This window comes from Nipponia nippon, unplaced genomic scaffold (assembly GCF_047370975.1).
Source record: "Nipponia nippon isolate SJK-2023a ecotype South Korea unplaced genomic scaffold, ASM4737097v1 scaffold_13, whole genome shotgun sequence".
Lineage (NCBI taxonomy): Eukaryota > Metazoa > Chordata > Aves > Pelecaniformes > Threskiornithidae > Nipponia > Nipponia nippon.
In genome coordinates, this window is record NW_028262324.1 from 12,245,262 (window position 1) to 12,261,050 (window position 15,789).

General features: G+C 40.7%; 1 protein-coding gene across 5 annotated transcripts in view; it reads left to right on the top strand.

Moving 5' to 3' along the window:
* Nucleotides 1–15,789, top strand: part of PHACTR3 (phosphatase and actin regulator 3) — a 113,594-nt gene that overhangs the window by 63,056 nt on the left and 34,749 nt on the right. For 4 of the 5 annotated variants that reach the window (XM_087750352.1, XM_087750351.1, XM_087750355.1 and 1 more), the window contains exons 4-7: nt 147–329; nt 4,724–4,927; nt 8,855–9,119; nt 9,988–10,235. In XM_087750352.1, the coding sequence (XP_087606478.1) occupies nt 147–329; nt 4,724–4,927; nt 8,855–9,119; nt 9,988–10,235 (900 nt within the window). The remainder of the gene's footprint in view (nt 1–146; nt 330–4,723; nt 4,928–8,854; nt 9,120–9,987; nt 10,236–15,789) is intronic. The other variant, XM_087750353.1, reaches the window with a different exon arrangement.

Sequence of the window (15,789 nt, forward strand, 5' to 3'; positions counted from 1 at the left end):
TGCTCAGCACTGTTAGAAATCAGGTGCTGTTCTAAAACAAATCTCAGTCCCCTGAGCGCTAGCAGCACTCTTCTCAAGAGGATAGCAGGGAGTTTCAGCTTTCACTGCTTATGGTTTAGTTAAGATTAAATTATTTGGTGTTTTAGATACTGAAGGCAAAGCCTGCACTGGTGATGATGCCGCGAGAGCAACGCAGAGTGACCCTCCAGCTCCTGTGTGCCAGGCACTTGCCTCAGAAGAGGTGCAGCAAGAGAGTACAATAGCAGCCACACCGAATGTGACCTCGCTTGGTGAGGAACTGCATTTGGATGAGCTGAAAGAAGATGCAGGTATTGGATATAAAATGTTTTCAAAAACATATAAAACATTAAAAAAATATTTCTGCTGACCTGCTTTATGAGAAGTCAAATATGTCAGTGCATTAAAGGGTCAGAGCACCTTGTTCAGCTCAGCTCATACTCGGTTAGCAATCAGTACGTAAAAACAGTGATTTTTGAGACTGCTGGGACCACGCAAAGCTTGGCATAATGGGATTAGTTGGATTATGAGACGATCCAGTCCTGGCATGGTGCCCCTTTGGTATTAGCAGTGACTGCTGTGAAGATGAAACAAGCTTCTCTTAAAAACATTTCTTAAACTTCTGTGCCAACCCTGAAATTGCTTGTCCTGGCTCGGGAGAACAATGTCAATACACAGCCCACACCGCCCATATCATCACCCTGTCTACAACATGCTGCAAATACAAGTGAAGTTCAATACTGGGAGCACAGATAAGCTAAACCAAGCTCCTTTCATGCAACTGTGCTCCGGCACCGCTCATCCGTGACAGCAGTTCCTTGGGACCAGAGGAGCCAGGCACAACCCAGCAGCTGGAGGGTTTCCATTCACTTCCTGACAACCAAGAAATGCAAAGCCACAGAGATAATGCTTTATCCTAGTTTGTGAGGAGTGCTGTGTAGTGATTACTGATCTTCCTGCCCATTCCCTCTGGTCAATCTTTACACCTTCTCCATCTGTCCTCGTTGCCTTTTGTTCTCCATCCCACCCCCTCATGCCCTGCTTTCCCTGGGATCCCAGCCCCCAGCCACTTTCACCAAGCCCACCCCTACCTGCTGGGGTTTGCTGAACAATGCTGCCTGCTTATGCCCTCACCCTGCTTCAGCAGCTCAGAATGATTTCCATTCTCTGAAGTTTTCCATTTCTTTGCTTTATCCTTTCCCACTTCCTTTTCCTCCTGTCCTTTCCATCCCCATGACTCATGCAATTTTGTTCCTTTTTGCTGTTTTGCTTTTATATAATATTGCTCTTCTGGCCCATTTCTAGCTCCACTCCACTCTTAATTACTTTGACAACAGAAACTCTTCAGTATCCCAAAAAGTCTCTCTCCTCATGTTTGCTCATCACAAGGATTTTTTGGTAAGCTTAACAACACCCTTCCATCACCCATCACCTTCCTCATTTCAACTACATGTGTTATTTCATCAAGAAATATCCCAAAGCACTGTATGTGGGCTTCTAAAGATGTATCCTCTCTCTTTTTTGTCTCTTAAAATAGAGACAAAATAGAGAATTGGACATAGACAGCTTCTATTAATGTATGCCCTTAATGCTGTTTTCCTTTGTCTTCAAACTCTATCCTTTATGGCCGTGTTTAGTTTTGTATCACCCTAGAAATTAATTGAGGCAAAACCCATTCATCTCCCTCTTCTTACAAGAGCCAGATCAAGATCTTGACCAGAATCCTTCAGGCACTACTATTATTAGCAATAGTACTCTTTTCTAGAGCTTTTCATTCCATATCACGAAGGAAATTTCTCTCTGAACTTCTAATTCTTATCATTGGGACAGGCTATCCTGGAAAAATGGTGCTAATAACGTATCATGTATTTAACCTTATGGTTCTGCAAAACCTAGTACTATGATTTAAAATTTGCCTTTCACTGCATTCAAAATTGTGTATTGAGGCTTTCAAAAGCATCCTGATTTCTTACGTCTCTTTCTCTAATCCTAGTTCCTTTTTTTGTCTCGCTGGCACAACCTTTCCTCTCTTCTGTATTTCTTTTCCTCCATTTTTTGACGTGTCATTTTTCCAGGTTCCAAAAAATAACAGTGGGATTACCTTCTCCTGTCTCCCTGGTCTGCAAGACTCCACTCATATTTGTTGGAAATCTTCCTACCTCTTTCACTGGTGGCCTCTGGCTTTTAAAATAATTATTGTCTATCTAATTTTTATGTGCTAATTTATCCCTGTCTGTGCATTGTAGCATTCCTGTCTCTAGTGAGTCCACCTTAAGGAATTCATTGGGTGGGAAAGCTCTTCAAAATTGTCAGAGTGTATTGCTAAGTTTATTATAATGTTGAGTTTATTATAATGTTTGTCCTTGGGCGCAAGCCAGGCCCAGTGCAGTAGGTGTCACACAAATTCATATGAATATTTGACCACCTAGAAACAAACTGCATATATTTGCTTTATACCCAATATGTTGTATTTCATCCTGAGGATGTGAGGTGAAGGCCAGGGAGGGGAAGAGGAGGGAACAAAACGAAATATTTGTAGACTTCGTGTTTGGTTAATACACAGAAAAAGAACAGCCTAGGCAGAAAGAGGGCAGTTCTTTCCACCTAACCTAGCCAATGGGCTTGGGGGCAGTCCCAAGGGGAGGATTTCTACCTAGTAGTGAGATGGCATTTTGACAAGTGGCACTCAATGAATAATTAGGTACTCTGGCAAAGAGTCTAGTGCTGAGCACTTGGAGTATTTTCAGCAGGATAATATTCACTCTGCAGTATGAAATCTGTTAATAGGTTTGTGTACTCAAGACTCAGGTCTGCCTTCAGACTGAGTCAAACGTGTACTGTTGTTACCAGAAACAACCACAGAAAAAAAACAGAAGCAAACCGTTCTTTGCAGGGAATGTAAAATGGACATTCTTTAGACAACAGTGCACAATGCCAGCTTGTTTTCAGGATACCACTCTCAGAACAGGATGGAATTCAGAAACAAAAAGATCTGTTTGACTGAGGCTGAGTGTGTTTCGGATCCACCTTCTCTATAGGAAAGGTCCCACTATGGCTGCTCCTCTGCATCTGTGCCAAACAGCACTTAATGTCACAGGGAGGTGTACTGATTTCGGTGAAGTTACTGCCAGAAGAAAGTATCACTCCACTCAGGGGAATGCACACAAATCTGACTAATTTTCCTGTCAAGGTACTAACAATCTACTGGAGCTCTTGATCTTTCTGTAATGTAACCCATTAGTGACTTAATTTTTCTCTTCCTCTATTCCACATTTTGTTTTCTATGCAGTAGGCACAAAACTACAAAGTGATGTCTGCCCGGAACAAAGCATTTCCCTAGAAGCATATTTAAAAGAAAATTATTTCCTTCTATAATTCAGGCAACTATCACATACCACAGCTTTCAAGCCAAATTTCACAAGAATTCCTGTTAATGATGCATATTTTTTCTACTTTCCTGTCTTTTTTGAATGATAAACACCCATTCCTCCTCTTCTAGGAATACTCATTAATCTGTTTGTCAACAAATTAAATGCTATTATCTTGCCAATGCTATTGTTTCCAACTGCCTAAGTGCTGTGGTGCCTCCCCATGCACTCTGAACACAAGGATGCTGAATGCTCATTAATACAGAGAGTTTGTATTCTAAACAAGACATAAAACTGAGCCAAGAAAAGATTTGTGACATGGCAGCTGTGGGTGCCCACTGCTGTGAGTTTTTAGGAGATGCCCTAAAACGGTTTGGAGGGAAAGGCAATTTGTTTAGACAATCCAGAATGCTAAAAGGAGTGGGATTTGCCATTTATCCAGCCCAAGCAGTCTGGACCCTCTCATGTGTCCTGCTTGAGCTTCATGCCTTTCTGGATCTAATCCCCTGTGCCCTCGTCACAGCCAGGTCAATTTGATGAACTGCTCACTGATTGAGCCTGCACTAACTTTAAGAGCTAAGTGCTTTTGCCATCTTTCAGGAGACAATCCTGAAATGAGCACTGCTTCAACACCTCAAATTAAGGCTCTGGGGACTGAAGTTTTCTTAGGTACTTCACCGATTCTCTGTTCCACACTAGCTGCTGAGATCCAATGGCAAATCTTTTTTATGGCAGGCTTTTCTTGGTTATCCGCTTTAACCTCAGGAAAGACTCAACAGTTCCAGAGTCAGGTACAGTAAGAGAGGACTTGGGATGCAAGTTAAAGTCATGTATTAAATAAGATAAAAATCAAATTGTGAAAATAAATGCGTACAACAAACAATTGGAAAGTCAGCTTTCATGTAATATTACCAGTTTGATACTCTCTGCCCTTTGGCTCTGCGTTCCTAGCACAGAAGAGTACTCAATCAGTAACTGTGCCACTGCAGCTGCATACTGTAAAAAAATTCATTGCAGTTCTCAAAAGTTGCTTTGTCTTGCTGTCCTCATTATTAAAAAAAAAAGGAAAGGGAAAAAGGCCTTAGGGAAGTAAGGGAAGGTCAGCAGTTTTCTCAGGAACATCAAAACTAACATTTCTTCAATATCCTCATACATTTTATTCTTCACCTGCCTTGGCTGTTTGGCTATTTCACACAATAATTATTTTCACTGTGGAAAAGAAGTGCTTCTAGCTGTGTGCCATGTGTTCTGTTTTTCTGAATGTTCCTGGCATTGTCCCCTGGCCTATCATTATTATTAACTTCATGTTCCATTAATTTTACTCATCTTCCTACTAGCCAAGAAACCTTCAGTACCCACGGAAGAATTAGAAGATGCCAGCCTGCCAGCATCTGAAGACAGTCCACAAGCCTTACTTGTATCTGAATCCACAGATTCCCCCCAGAAACAGACAGAAAGAAACCCAGCACAGCTTCCCAGCCCTCCGTTGCTCCCAGCTCCACCACCTAAGGCAATCTCCAAAATCACAAAGAGCATAACAGGTCAGTCATTACTGGTCACTAAAGACTTTCCCATCCCTTATGTGTTGTTCACCTACACAGCACAATTTTTTTCTTACATCCTTTTTTAAGCCTATTGCTGCAAATTGCTGTTAATCAGGCTAGTTATATTGAGTGAACAGAATGCTAATGATTTCCATGAACTGAGTGGTCTGGTTGCCTGATAACAACGCACTGATCTTTGTACTTCACATATTTATCTGAATCTCTCAGGGGATTATTTGTTGCAAGTTTATCACACTAAACACATGCAAAACAAATCAAACCAACTGCAAACATCTGCTGAATCAGATGCTCATATTGATATGCCATAAAACACAAGGAAGATTTAAATGTTTTCATTACCTAGACTCCTGCTGGATAACAGTGTAACAGCCAAAACCAAGTTCAAGTCAATAGGTTCTGCAGAGGTTTCTGTCTGAAGGGTTTGCTCTCTAGGGTTAGTCTAAACTAGAGCTATGAAATCTGGTCTAGTTACAAAGAACACACATAAGTGATACACCTGGCTCCCACAAAGCAATCCTCCGTGCCAGACTTCAGTGACTGTTTCAAGAGCAATTCCTCCGGGCCTGATTTTCTAATGTATTGCCAATGTTGTTACATTTTCCAACATGCTGGCACTGCAGAAAGGGTGTTAAAATGAATATGATTTTAGTTTGTTCCAATTTTAGGGCCCCTACATATGGTAAAAGCAGTTAAAAGGGCCTTATTGCAAATTAGAATCAAGTCCTGACATCTAAATGTCAGACCTGTTGGATATTTAGACTTTTAAATGACAGCCATTACCTCAGCCCTGATTTGCATCCACACTTATCTACTGGCACAACCAACAGGGTTTGCAAAGTCACCAGGAAACAAAATATCAGAGGGGCATTGAGATCTGACCAATGGGGTTCATAGAAAATATTGAGGTTTTCAGTCTTTTTGCAGAAAATGACAAGTATTTGTTTCCCATGGAAAATATCCACATTTTGTCCATGCTTAAAAGCTGTAAGAATTTAAGTGGGAGCTGGATTCAAAATGGTATCATAATGCTCCTTGGGAGCTGCTGTTCAGATGTGTTAAACATTCTGTGCTATCGGTCAGGCTCTAGCCTGCCCCTTCCACCTTGCAACATGAACTGGCACAACCCGGACACCCTTTTGACTTCGCTTAACTGATAAGAAGGCCATGCTCTGCATGAGATGTAGGCTATCTGGAAAACCTGACCCATAGCAGGTAACGAGATTACAGCTCCACCAGGCACTTCACAGCATTTTGAGTCCAGATATTTTGCTGCTTAACCGAAGTATTTCCTGTAACATCTAAGATATACAGAGTTTTGGTATTTCATTCTCACCTAAATTTTCCACAAAGAACAACTCTTAGTTTTTGCAGTGACTCCAGTAACTATAGACCCTTTTTCAATAGTGATTGTACATTTGTTTATTTTTGTGTGGATGTGGAGGCAGTGATAAGTTAAGACTAAACACATACTGCCAATGAGTGAAAGGGAATACAAATGTATGGGGAGAGAGAAAGAGTGATTATGAAAGACAAGGAAGATGAAGATGTTGAAAAGCTCTTTTGTATTTAGTTTTTTCCACCCTTAACAATGTGAGAGATGCTGTTAGCAGAGGAGTGAGGAATAAGCCAAGCACCAATTAATCACAGAGAGAGGGGGAACAGGGCAAGGTGCCAAGATATCACTTTGCAAGATTATTCACTGAACAGCTGTCATTAGGACAAATAAGGTGTGATCTAAGGAAAATCTCAACTCTCAATATTGGCCCAAGCTGCAATGAGGACAAAATTGTCCCTTGACCTGTTCCAGGAACAAGCAGGTATAAAGTCTCCTCCTTCCTGCTTTAGGGTTGAGCTGAACCTGGGGTTCTTGCTCTGAGAAAACACGGACACTCTCTCTCACTATGCAGCAGTATGAAGTGACTTAAGAGGTGGTTTTTTCATCCCCTCAGGCCATGATTCAATGGTCAGCGACTGATCATATATGTCCTCTGTCCATCTCCACAGTAGCACGTAATCAAAATCCCCTTGAGTGCTGAAAAAACATCCTTGCTTAGCAGAGGCTTGCTGTCTCCTGGCCGCAGCAACTATCCTGATCAGTACAGGAGGAGCTCCAGGGTGGGAAGGTGTCTCATTGCCAAGACATTGCACATTGAGCATCTAGACACTTGAAGAAATGCCCTTGTGCTTTCAGACATTTCAGATTTTAAATAGGGTAACTTTTGAACTAGCTTGACCCCATCTTCTGGATGCATAGAGAGATGAATGAAGCTCTGGTCATTGGTTAGGGTTCTGGGTTGAAGGGAGAGGAATGTGCAAAAATGCCTTCCAAAAATGAAAAAAATAATGTTAGACCTTTCGTAGAATGAGAGAGAAGATTTTATTGTGGATGCAGCTCTCCTCATTGAAGGATGCTCTCCTCCTCATACCACAAATGTGAAAAACAGACCTGGCATAGTGTTGTCGCTCTCAAATTTTCAATGTTTGATTTTGCTTATGGCTACAAGAGCTCTTCTTCCTACTTGTGCTTTTGCTGTTGTCCTCAGTAATTCCGCTCTCCAATCTCCGGATGCCCAGCTCTGTTCACAGCATTACCCTTACGGAGCTGTACCAGATTTCCAGCAGTGAACTTAAGAAAAGGCATGTAGCTGGTAACCATTATGGAGGATGCTGGGTCTGAGAGAAAATATTTAATAACTGAAGTTAATATTCAAACCTACTTTTGTCCTCTCCAATTTTCTAGCAAGTTACCCTACTAATAGGAACCAAGTCATTTTACATGGGTATTTCAGGATAATCCTGGTCTGAGCAGAAGTTTTTCTCTGCTATGAACTGCAGGATTTATCTCAAAAGCAAGTGAAAAAAGTAAAAATGATTTGTGAAAACAAGTTTGTACAAAAGCTGTACAAGCTGTGTCGGTTTAAATTCCTCTTTAAAACACTAGGTGGCAACAAGAGAAAAGAAATACTCTTTTGTATGAAGAACTTGCATTGCCTTTTTACACCCAGACTGAGCTATTGGTGTACACAACGCCATATGCCAGAGCCTTGGGATTAAGATATAAGGGAAAGCGGAAGAGAACTGCAGAACAGAAAAACTAATCAGCACCTTTTTCAGGCCAATGTTCAGTTATCTTAAGAGTGTGAAACTACCAAATTTACAACCAGAGACACATCTACTGCGTTACAGACTCGGGTGCTAGAGAAATGTAATATCAAAGTCTAATTTCCAACAAAGTGCTTACATTGCATTAAAAATATCTGAATCTGGGGGTAAAAAAAAAAGATCAGATTGCCCCACCCTTCTTTTTTCTTCTTAGTGCTCAATACCACATCTCTCATTTGGATTTCATTTGGCAAGTTTTGTTATGCGAACATTATCCTTATATTATAATGATTTTGGCATTTCCTCAACTGGCATATGAAAGACAGAGGTCTAAGCTGTGCAGCAATCACAGAGGAGCAGATAATAGACATTGGTACATTTTGTTCTGACTGAGAACCACAGTGCATAAATTTTAACACAGTCTGCCAGAGTCCAGCAGAGAAAGTGCTAGATTGGAAAGCCTGCACAGTACAAGCCACTGGTGGTTAGGAGGAACAATCAAGAATGCATTGGTGGGCTGGGGAAAAGGAGAATCTGATCCTGTGGGAAAGAGGGGAAATTGGGGAGGCATCTATTTTGATAGATCAAAGATCTGGATCTGTGTAGTACGAGCCTTTTGAATTCAGATAGTTACTGAGCTTAACCAGTTACCTCCTAGCAAGAACAAGACATCACCATTTTCCTCTGTTCAACACAACAAAGTAATTTCAGTGCAGACTCTGTGTGAGAAAGAAGAAAGAACGAAAAAAAAAAAAAAAAAAAAAGCATTGCACAACCTCTTACCCTCTTGTGTTTTGACAGCAGGAAGTGAAATAGATGACCCAGCCATGAAATCTCCTCCTTCCACCATCCTGAAGAATTATGTCATTGTTGGTTCCTCCCAAATCTCAGGACAAGCTGCCCTCTTCCATCCCTCTGGCCAGAAAAGTTCAGAACCCCATGTCAGAGGACAGGTAACAACGCCAACCGGTTCCCCTCACCTGGCTGCCGTCCACCTGCCTTTACCTCCTAGCAGAGTCATTGAAGAACTCCACAGGGCTCTGGCCACCAAACACCGGCAGGACAGGTACCTACAGCCTCTTGGCTATATGGGTGCATGAGGAGAGTCATTCCACTAAATCATTTTTCTTGGTAAATGTTCCTACCCTGTTATTAGCATTTTATTTACTCCTACAGCTTGGGTTTGCCTTCCTCTTGATGTCACTACTGAACATCCATCCCTGGTTAAAGTACTTAATTTGGCAGTTACTTCAAAGTATATTCTTCCTTTACAAGGAGGCTACTGCGACATTACTGCTACATACAAGAAATGCTACTATTTCCGTATACGTCTCTTGGCTTATACATGAGCATATACGGTAACCATTTTCAATACAAATGCTTGTGTGGGAGTACATTGGGTACTTTGTCTGGTTTTCATTATAAGCCCTCCTGTGTATTAGAGGAGGAGAGAGATAACCTTTTCCATCAAAGAGCTTTGGAGTTAAGTTAGTAACATTTCTCAATTCCGTAACAGCTATTGTCATGGGGAATAGATTCATACAATATTATTTCCAGGCCCTGTTAAACCTTTGTCATGATCATAAAATATCAGAATGGTAATATTTCCTGCCATGTATGTTTTACATTAGAAGGACATGCTGTGTGTTTTATTTTAATCAGTACAGTATAGCATGTGTCTATATATATAAGAAATACATTAGTCACTACCCTTCTGTATCTTATTTTTATGACAGAGATAGGAAAGTAGATCTGCATTAGCCATTCTCAACACAGTCCTGAGAATGCCATCCCATGTTGTCCCATGTTGAACTCTCTGCCCTGGCCTTTACAAGCTACAAGACATTCTGCTCATTCTCATATAATGATAAGTTCCTACTGTGGCAATAAAACAGTCTTTTGTAAAAACTGAGCTGTGCACCTTCCACCCACAGCTTCCATGGAAGAGAAAGCAAAGGCTCTCCAAAAAAAAGAGTGGATGTCCGTCCATCCAGAACATCCAGCATTGAGCGCAACAAAGAAAAGGAGAACTCACTGAGTTACAGCAGTGATTCAGAAAATAAGCGGAACTCAGTTAAAGAGTCGGATGAGAACAAAGAAAACATGATCATGAACTCGGAGCTCAAGGAAGACTCTGTTTTTTATCAGGATGAGGAAGTTTTGAATGACTCCGTTATTTCTGGTAAGGAAAGTCACTTATTATATTATAAAGATATACTATCGTAGCCTAATGGAATACTCCAAACAAGGCAGCATGCAACAGAAAATATTGAGCGGTATAAATTCCTCTATTGTCACATCAACTTTTTCAAGGAATCCTGGTGAAACACTAAAGTTAAACTTGAGTCATAGTGATTGTGATCATGTTTGTCTTGGTAGGTACTGCATACTAAGATGATGTTTAGAGTTATGCTGATAAGTCCATGTATCAGCATGCTTTACCCTTTCAGTTACTTATGTACCCTGTGTACTACTACATATGAATGGCAGCACTTGCAGACACATCTCACCGTCAGTAGGCAAAGCTTTCTGTACACCCAGTGCCAATGCTGTGGATGTTTTTTGAAGCATCCCATTTCAGGGCTATTATTCCAGTGCAGTGATGGTACAGTGAAAAGTGGAAGAGACCAATGAATCTAGGAAGGAAAAACATCCAGAGAAAATATCTTAAAGAAGAAAGTTTCTCTTCATTTGGTCCATTTTACCCTTTCTTGAGACATATGGGGAATGAATTGTATAATCCTGAGCAATTATTTAAGTGGGCTTTGGCAAAATAATCAGCTCTCATTAGAAAATTTAATTTTCATTCAAGCTTTTAATGTTTTCCACGTTAGCAAGACAAAGATTCAGTCTGAAATGAATCCTTCAATCTCTTCATCAATGCATTAAAAGAAGGCAGGCAGAGAAAAATTAATCAAAAAATAATTGTTATAACAGATCAAGGATGAATTTTAAAAGGTGCCTGTTAGAAAGTATGAGCCAGCAGACAGGACACATGAGTTCTGCTCCTGTGTCTTAAAACACCTAGTAACAGAATAGACTACTGAGATAAGGCAAAAGAAAACAGAATCCCTTGCATAATTGCTGTGCATTTAAGGATAACTTAAAAAATAAATATCACCTTTTAAGTTTATTTTTTTTTTCTGTGTGTTGCTCCTGATTATAAAAGTGGTCTCCTTTGGTATAAATTCTAAGAGGTAGAGACAGCCAGGCAAAAAAATATGTTATCGCCTACTGGTAAAAACAAATCTGATTTTTTTTACTGTTGAAGATGAATACTCTATCTATTTAACAAATAATGATTCACTCTCTGTGAAGACAGAAATTATGATGATAGAAGGGCATTGGATATTGTACAAATTTCCGTGATATCTAGAAGCAGCTCTTGGCTTTCCACAATAAGTGTTATAGTTCTGAAAAATTTCTGCTTACTACAGAGTTGAACAACAGTGTTGTTGTATTAGTGATGGCTTAATAATGGTTTAAATGCAGCCAGTTTTATAGGGCAAGATTAGACCAACGGAGATGGTGAGAAAAACAGACCTCTTTCAAAGATACTTTGGCTTTATTGTAGCTGCAACAATACTGCTGCTCAGCATAGAAGGTATTGAAATCTGCCATTTGAACCATTGGCTACACAACATGAAATAAAAAGAAGTCAGACTGAACAGAAAACTTTTTCCCCTTAACTATATAATTTAATTTAAGAAAATATTATGTGTACATATAAATTCTACTTCATACAGTGGCTTATGTATCAGGCATGATTGGTCATGTATTATGACTGAGTAGGGCATGCCTGCTAGAAATTTAGAAAAATAATCTCTGATAGTAAAAAAATTATTAAATAAATTTTTGAATAATATGTGAGTACTACAAAGATGTAAAAGCTGGATGGAAAAGCTGATAGGACTAATTGGTGAATATAATGAGGTAGGGTTAATACATTCTTGAATGTTTTAGTGAATAAGATTAACAGCCCAAATTTAAAATGTGAAGGGCCAGAACCACATACAGACTTGCTTCCCCAGTTCTCATGATGGTGCGCTAGTAATAAAAGTGCATATGTAGACAGCCAGTTGGATGCCTTGTCTGAAAGGCTGAAAATGCAAAGGTTTGTTATGAAATTAGGTGGTACAGTGATTATATAGATTAGTATTTACCTGCAGATGTACACCAAGGGCAGAGAGAGCAAACAAAGACAGTTTATCATTTGATAAAGAGTCCACAGATATGAACGCAACACCTTTTTCCATGCAAAACACTTTCCAACGTCAACAAAAATAATTTTTAGGAAGAATTTTCTCTCTTTTTTTTTTTGTTTGTAGTTACACAGCCTTCTTCCTCATAATTAATTTATCTCACCCCTTGGCATTTGAGTCTCTTCACACCTAAACTTCAGTCTCTGCACCAAGAAGCCCATTCCATACACTGCTAAAACCTCCCCAAGTCATCATAAGATCATTTTATTTAAAATGGCTGAAGATCATTGTGGACTGCCCTTGTACTTTCAGGTTGTACATGTGCGTTTACAAAAGACCTAATTTCTGGTACAAGCCTGGTGCTTGCTCTGCCAGTGTTTAAGTTCAGGCACATTTTAGGGGCACAACAAAAATCCAGGCCAGGCGGTTTCAGCTGTTTGATGTCTAAGGAGGCTGCCACGGATGGGTACCAAGCAAGGTGGGCAACACAGCTGCTTAAACCACAGCAGTCCTGGTGTGGAGTGGTATAACCTCAGCCGCGAGAAGACAACAGCTTTGGGGATGTGACGGCTGCCCATTTACTCAGCGCAAGCTGGGACATAAGCAAGGCATTTCTGCTCTTGACGCTGGGTGGCACTGCTTGTGCCAGCATTCATTCAAATGCACCCGTTTGCTTTTCAGAGAGGAACGAGAGACACAGTAGTGACAGGGATAGCACCAGAATAATTCCCTGAAAAGCTCCAGATCCTTTCTAGTTTAAAAAATCTGGGCTGGTTTGCAAGTCAGGAGGTAAAACTATCCATTAATCCAAAGCTGCTTTACAATTAGCATACTGCCTTAGTACGTCACCAACTTTGCCATTGCCACTGCGACGCAGAACAGCGCATCAGTGCAACAGCCCCATGGTTACAAGGAGATTGGTACAGGTCACAGATAACTCTGCAAAAAGTGAGGAACTGTACCTTGGCTTTCAATTAGCAGCCTACTCAATAAATCATTCTTTGAAACCTCTAAAAGTAGTCTTGTGCACAAGCTTAAAAAATAATGTAACTAGCATGTAGCCCACAACTGATAACTAGTGCAAGCAAGGTCTTTCCGTTAGCATGCAGTATCAGGATTTGCCTGTTGCTTGATACAAAGAACAGCAAACATACAGGAAATTAAATGTCATGATTCAATGGAATTAAAACAGGAACTTTTGTCAGGAACCTGCAGACCAAGCATGAAAAGGGCGTGAATTTTCAAAGCATTTGTTGTTGACCTAGCTGAGCTGCCATAAATCATGAAAGAAGCCACAGCCAAGATCCTCTCTGAGATAGCTTGGTCATGGGGCAGACCGGCATTGAACATGCCTTATCGACCAGGAAAAATAACCCTTAAGAAGAAAATACTTAAATAAGGGTATTTGCAGGTTCACTTTCTACTGAGATAGTGATCAGGAAGGAATTTGCCTCGGGGTGCTGAAAATGGATGTGGGAAAAAATAGTCTGGGGCTTTATTTCCTCTTTGTTCTCTGGTTTTGTTTTATTTATCTGTTTATTAATTCTGAAACATCAGATATGGGTTTCTGCAGCAGGTGGAATAACAGAACTGGCCATCAGTGGGCCAGTCAAGATGAAAACAGATTAATTACACAGTGTTTCCCAGCATGTCTTCCTGAAGGGGGTAACATCATCTCCCTCTTTTCACTTTGCCAGGCAGGTATTATTTTTCAGGAATTAACCCAATTGGTAAGGCACGGGGAATGGCTCCTTAGACTAGCAGATCAGCTTAATCCAGATCTCTTGCATTTTTATTTGGTGAAATACCCTAAAGATTAATCAGTGCCCAGTGCATATGGACCACGGGAGTGGCTATAGCATAAGCCTTTTAGAAATCCAGACATCTGGACGAAGTGAGCACAGCTTATTCTGAGTGGGTTATATGCTCTCCACTCCTCTAATACAACAGCAGGATTTGGGTTAAAGTTGAGATTTTTCAGATATGATTTGTGTTTCTAATTTCACAAAGTAGTAGACTCTTTCTAAGTGTGCAGCAGAGCAGCCTAGGAGCAGTCAAGGGCCTGAAGAGCAGCTTCATTTTACTTTGTTTCATGCAAAATATTGCATTGTTCTGTCTCCCTTTGAAATACAAGCCTCTGGGGCATACATAGAGCTAGCTTAAGCCAATGTCTCCACATCAGCTTCAAAACTTGACTTCTTGCAAAAAAGTCCAGCCTTTTAACTGCAGCGCATTGGTTTCAGCTGGCCTTCAGGGGGGTGGGCCAGACGACCTTTAAATGTCCCTTCCATCCCAAAGCATTCTATGATTCTATGAGATGAGGGACAGCAGAAAATAAGCCCTGACCTCATCTGAGCTAATAATGACTGTGATTCTAGCCCTTGTCCTCCCACAATTCAAAGATCAGGTATAGTATGGTATGGCAAGTAGTTTTATAACAGCCTGAAGGAAGTAGGGATAGTTCTGCATTCTCATACCTTAGCTGTCACCAATGAATGGGAGAATAACCGTTTAGGGTGCATCTCCAACAAAAAAGTGTTTACTACACATGTAGAGCTCCCTTGTTTCCTTCTAAGCAGTTCTGGACAGAGACGTATGCATGTGCTGCATAGTGTGTACATGTAATGCTTTCAGTGTACCCAAGATGCACTGAACTGCCTGCAAACCCACTACGCAGATGGCCAGCACATAGGCGGTATGTCTATCGTGTTCTGGAGACCTTGGGCTTAACGTGCATGTGCAGTCTCTCCGCAGCAATCTCCTGACACGACCAAATTCCTCTTACCGCCTGTTTAACATTTCCAGGTGAAAATGAGAACATGTTCAGGGATACCCAGGAGTTTGCTAGCCCCAAATGTGCTTCAGATTGTTTCCAGAAGGAATTCCGTTGGTTCCTGTGCTGTACAGATCAAGCACTGCAAACGCCCACTCTGTACCCACTCCCAGTGTGGTGGAGGCTTGAAAAACCTTGACAGAGTCCCAAGTGTGTGGCTTCGAAAGCCAAATGTTTCTGATGGAATCATATATTCAGTTAGCAGAAGGCTCTGTGTGGCATCAGCCAAATCATTTAACTTCTTTACCCATCTGTTAAATATATACCTACTACTTCACAGAGGGCTGTGTCGTTTAATTTAATTAATGTTTGCAACAGACTTTGAAAGCATTAGGAGGAAGCTGCTGAACAAGGGCACAGCTTTTAGACTCTAAGCGGGGTTTTGAGCTGATTATGGTTTCTAAAAAGTTTAATTTTAGACCACTGCAACTATCAAGAGACTTGTTCCTGCTCACACAGGGAGACCATAACTACTCTCTGCCCCAGTCTTCCCAATATGTATGTGTGGATGTGGTATAGACTCCTCCCCTCTGCATAAAGAAATTCGAGATCAATAGTGATAATAAGAATGTAGGTCCACAGATCCCTAGCAAATAAAACCCCAATATTTGGGAATAAGAATCTATTTAGGATTTAGAATCTTGCCAACCTCTAAAGCATCCTTTAAAAAATAGACTTTAATCCTATCTCAAATGCCAAAC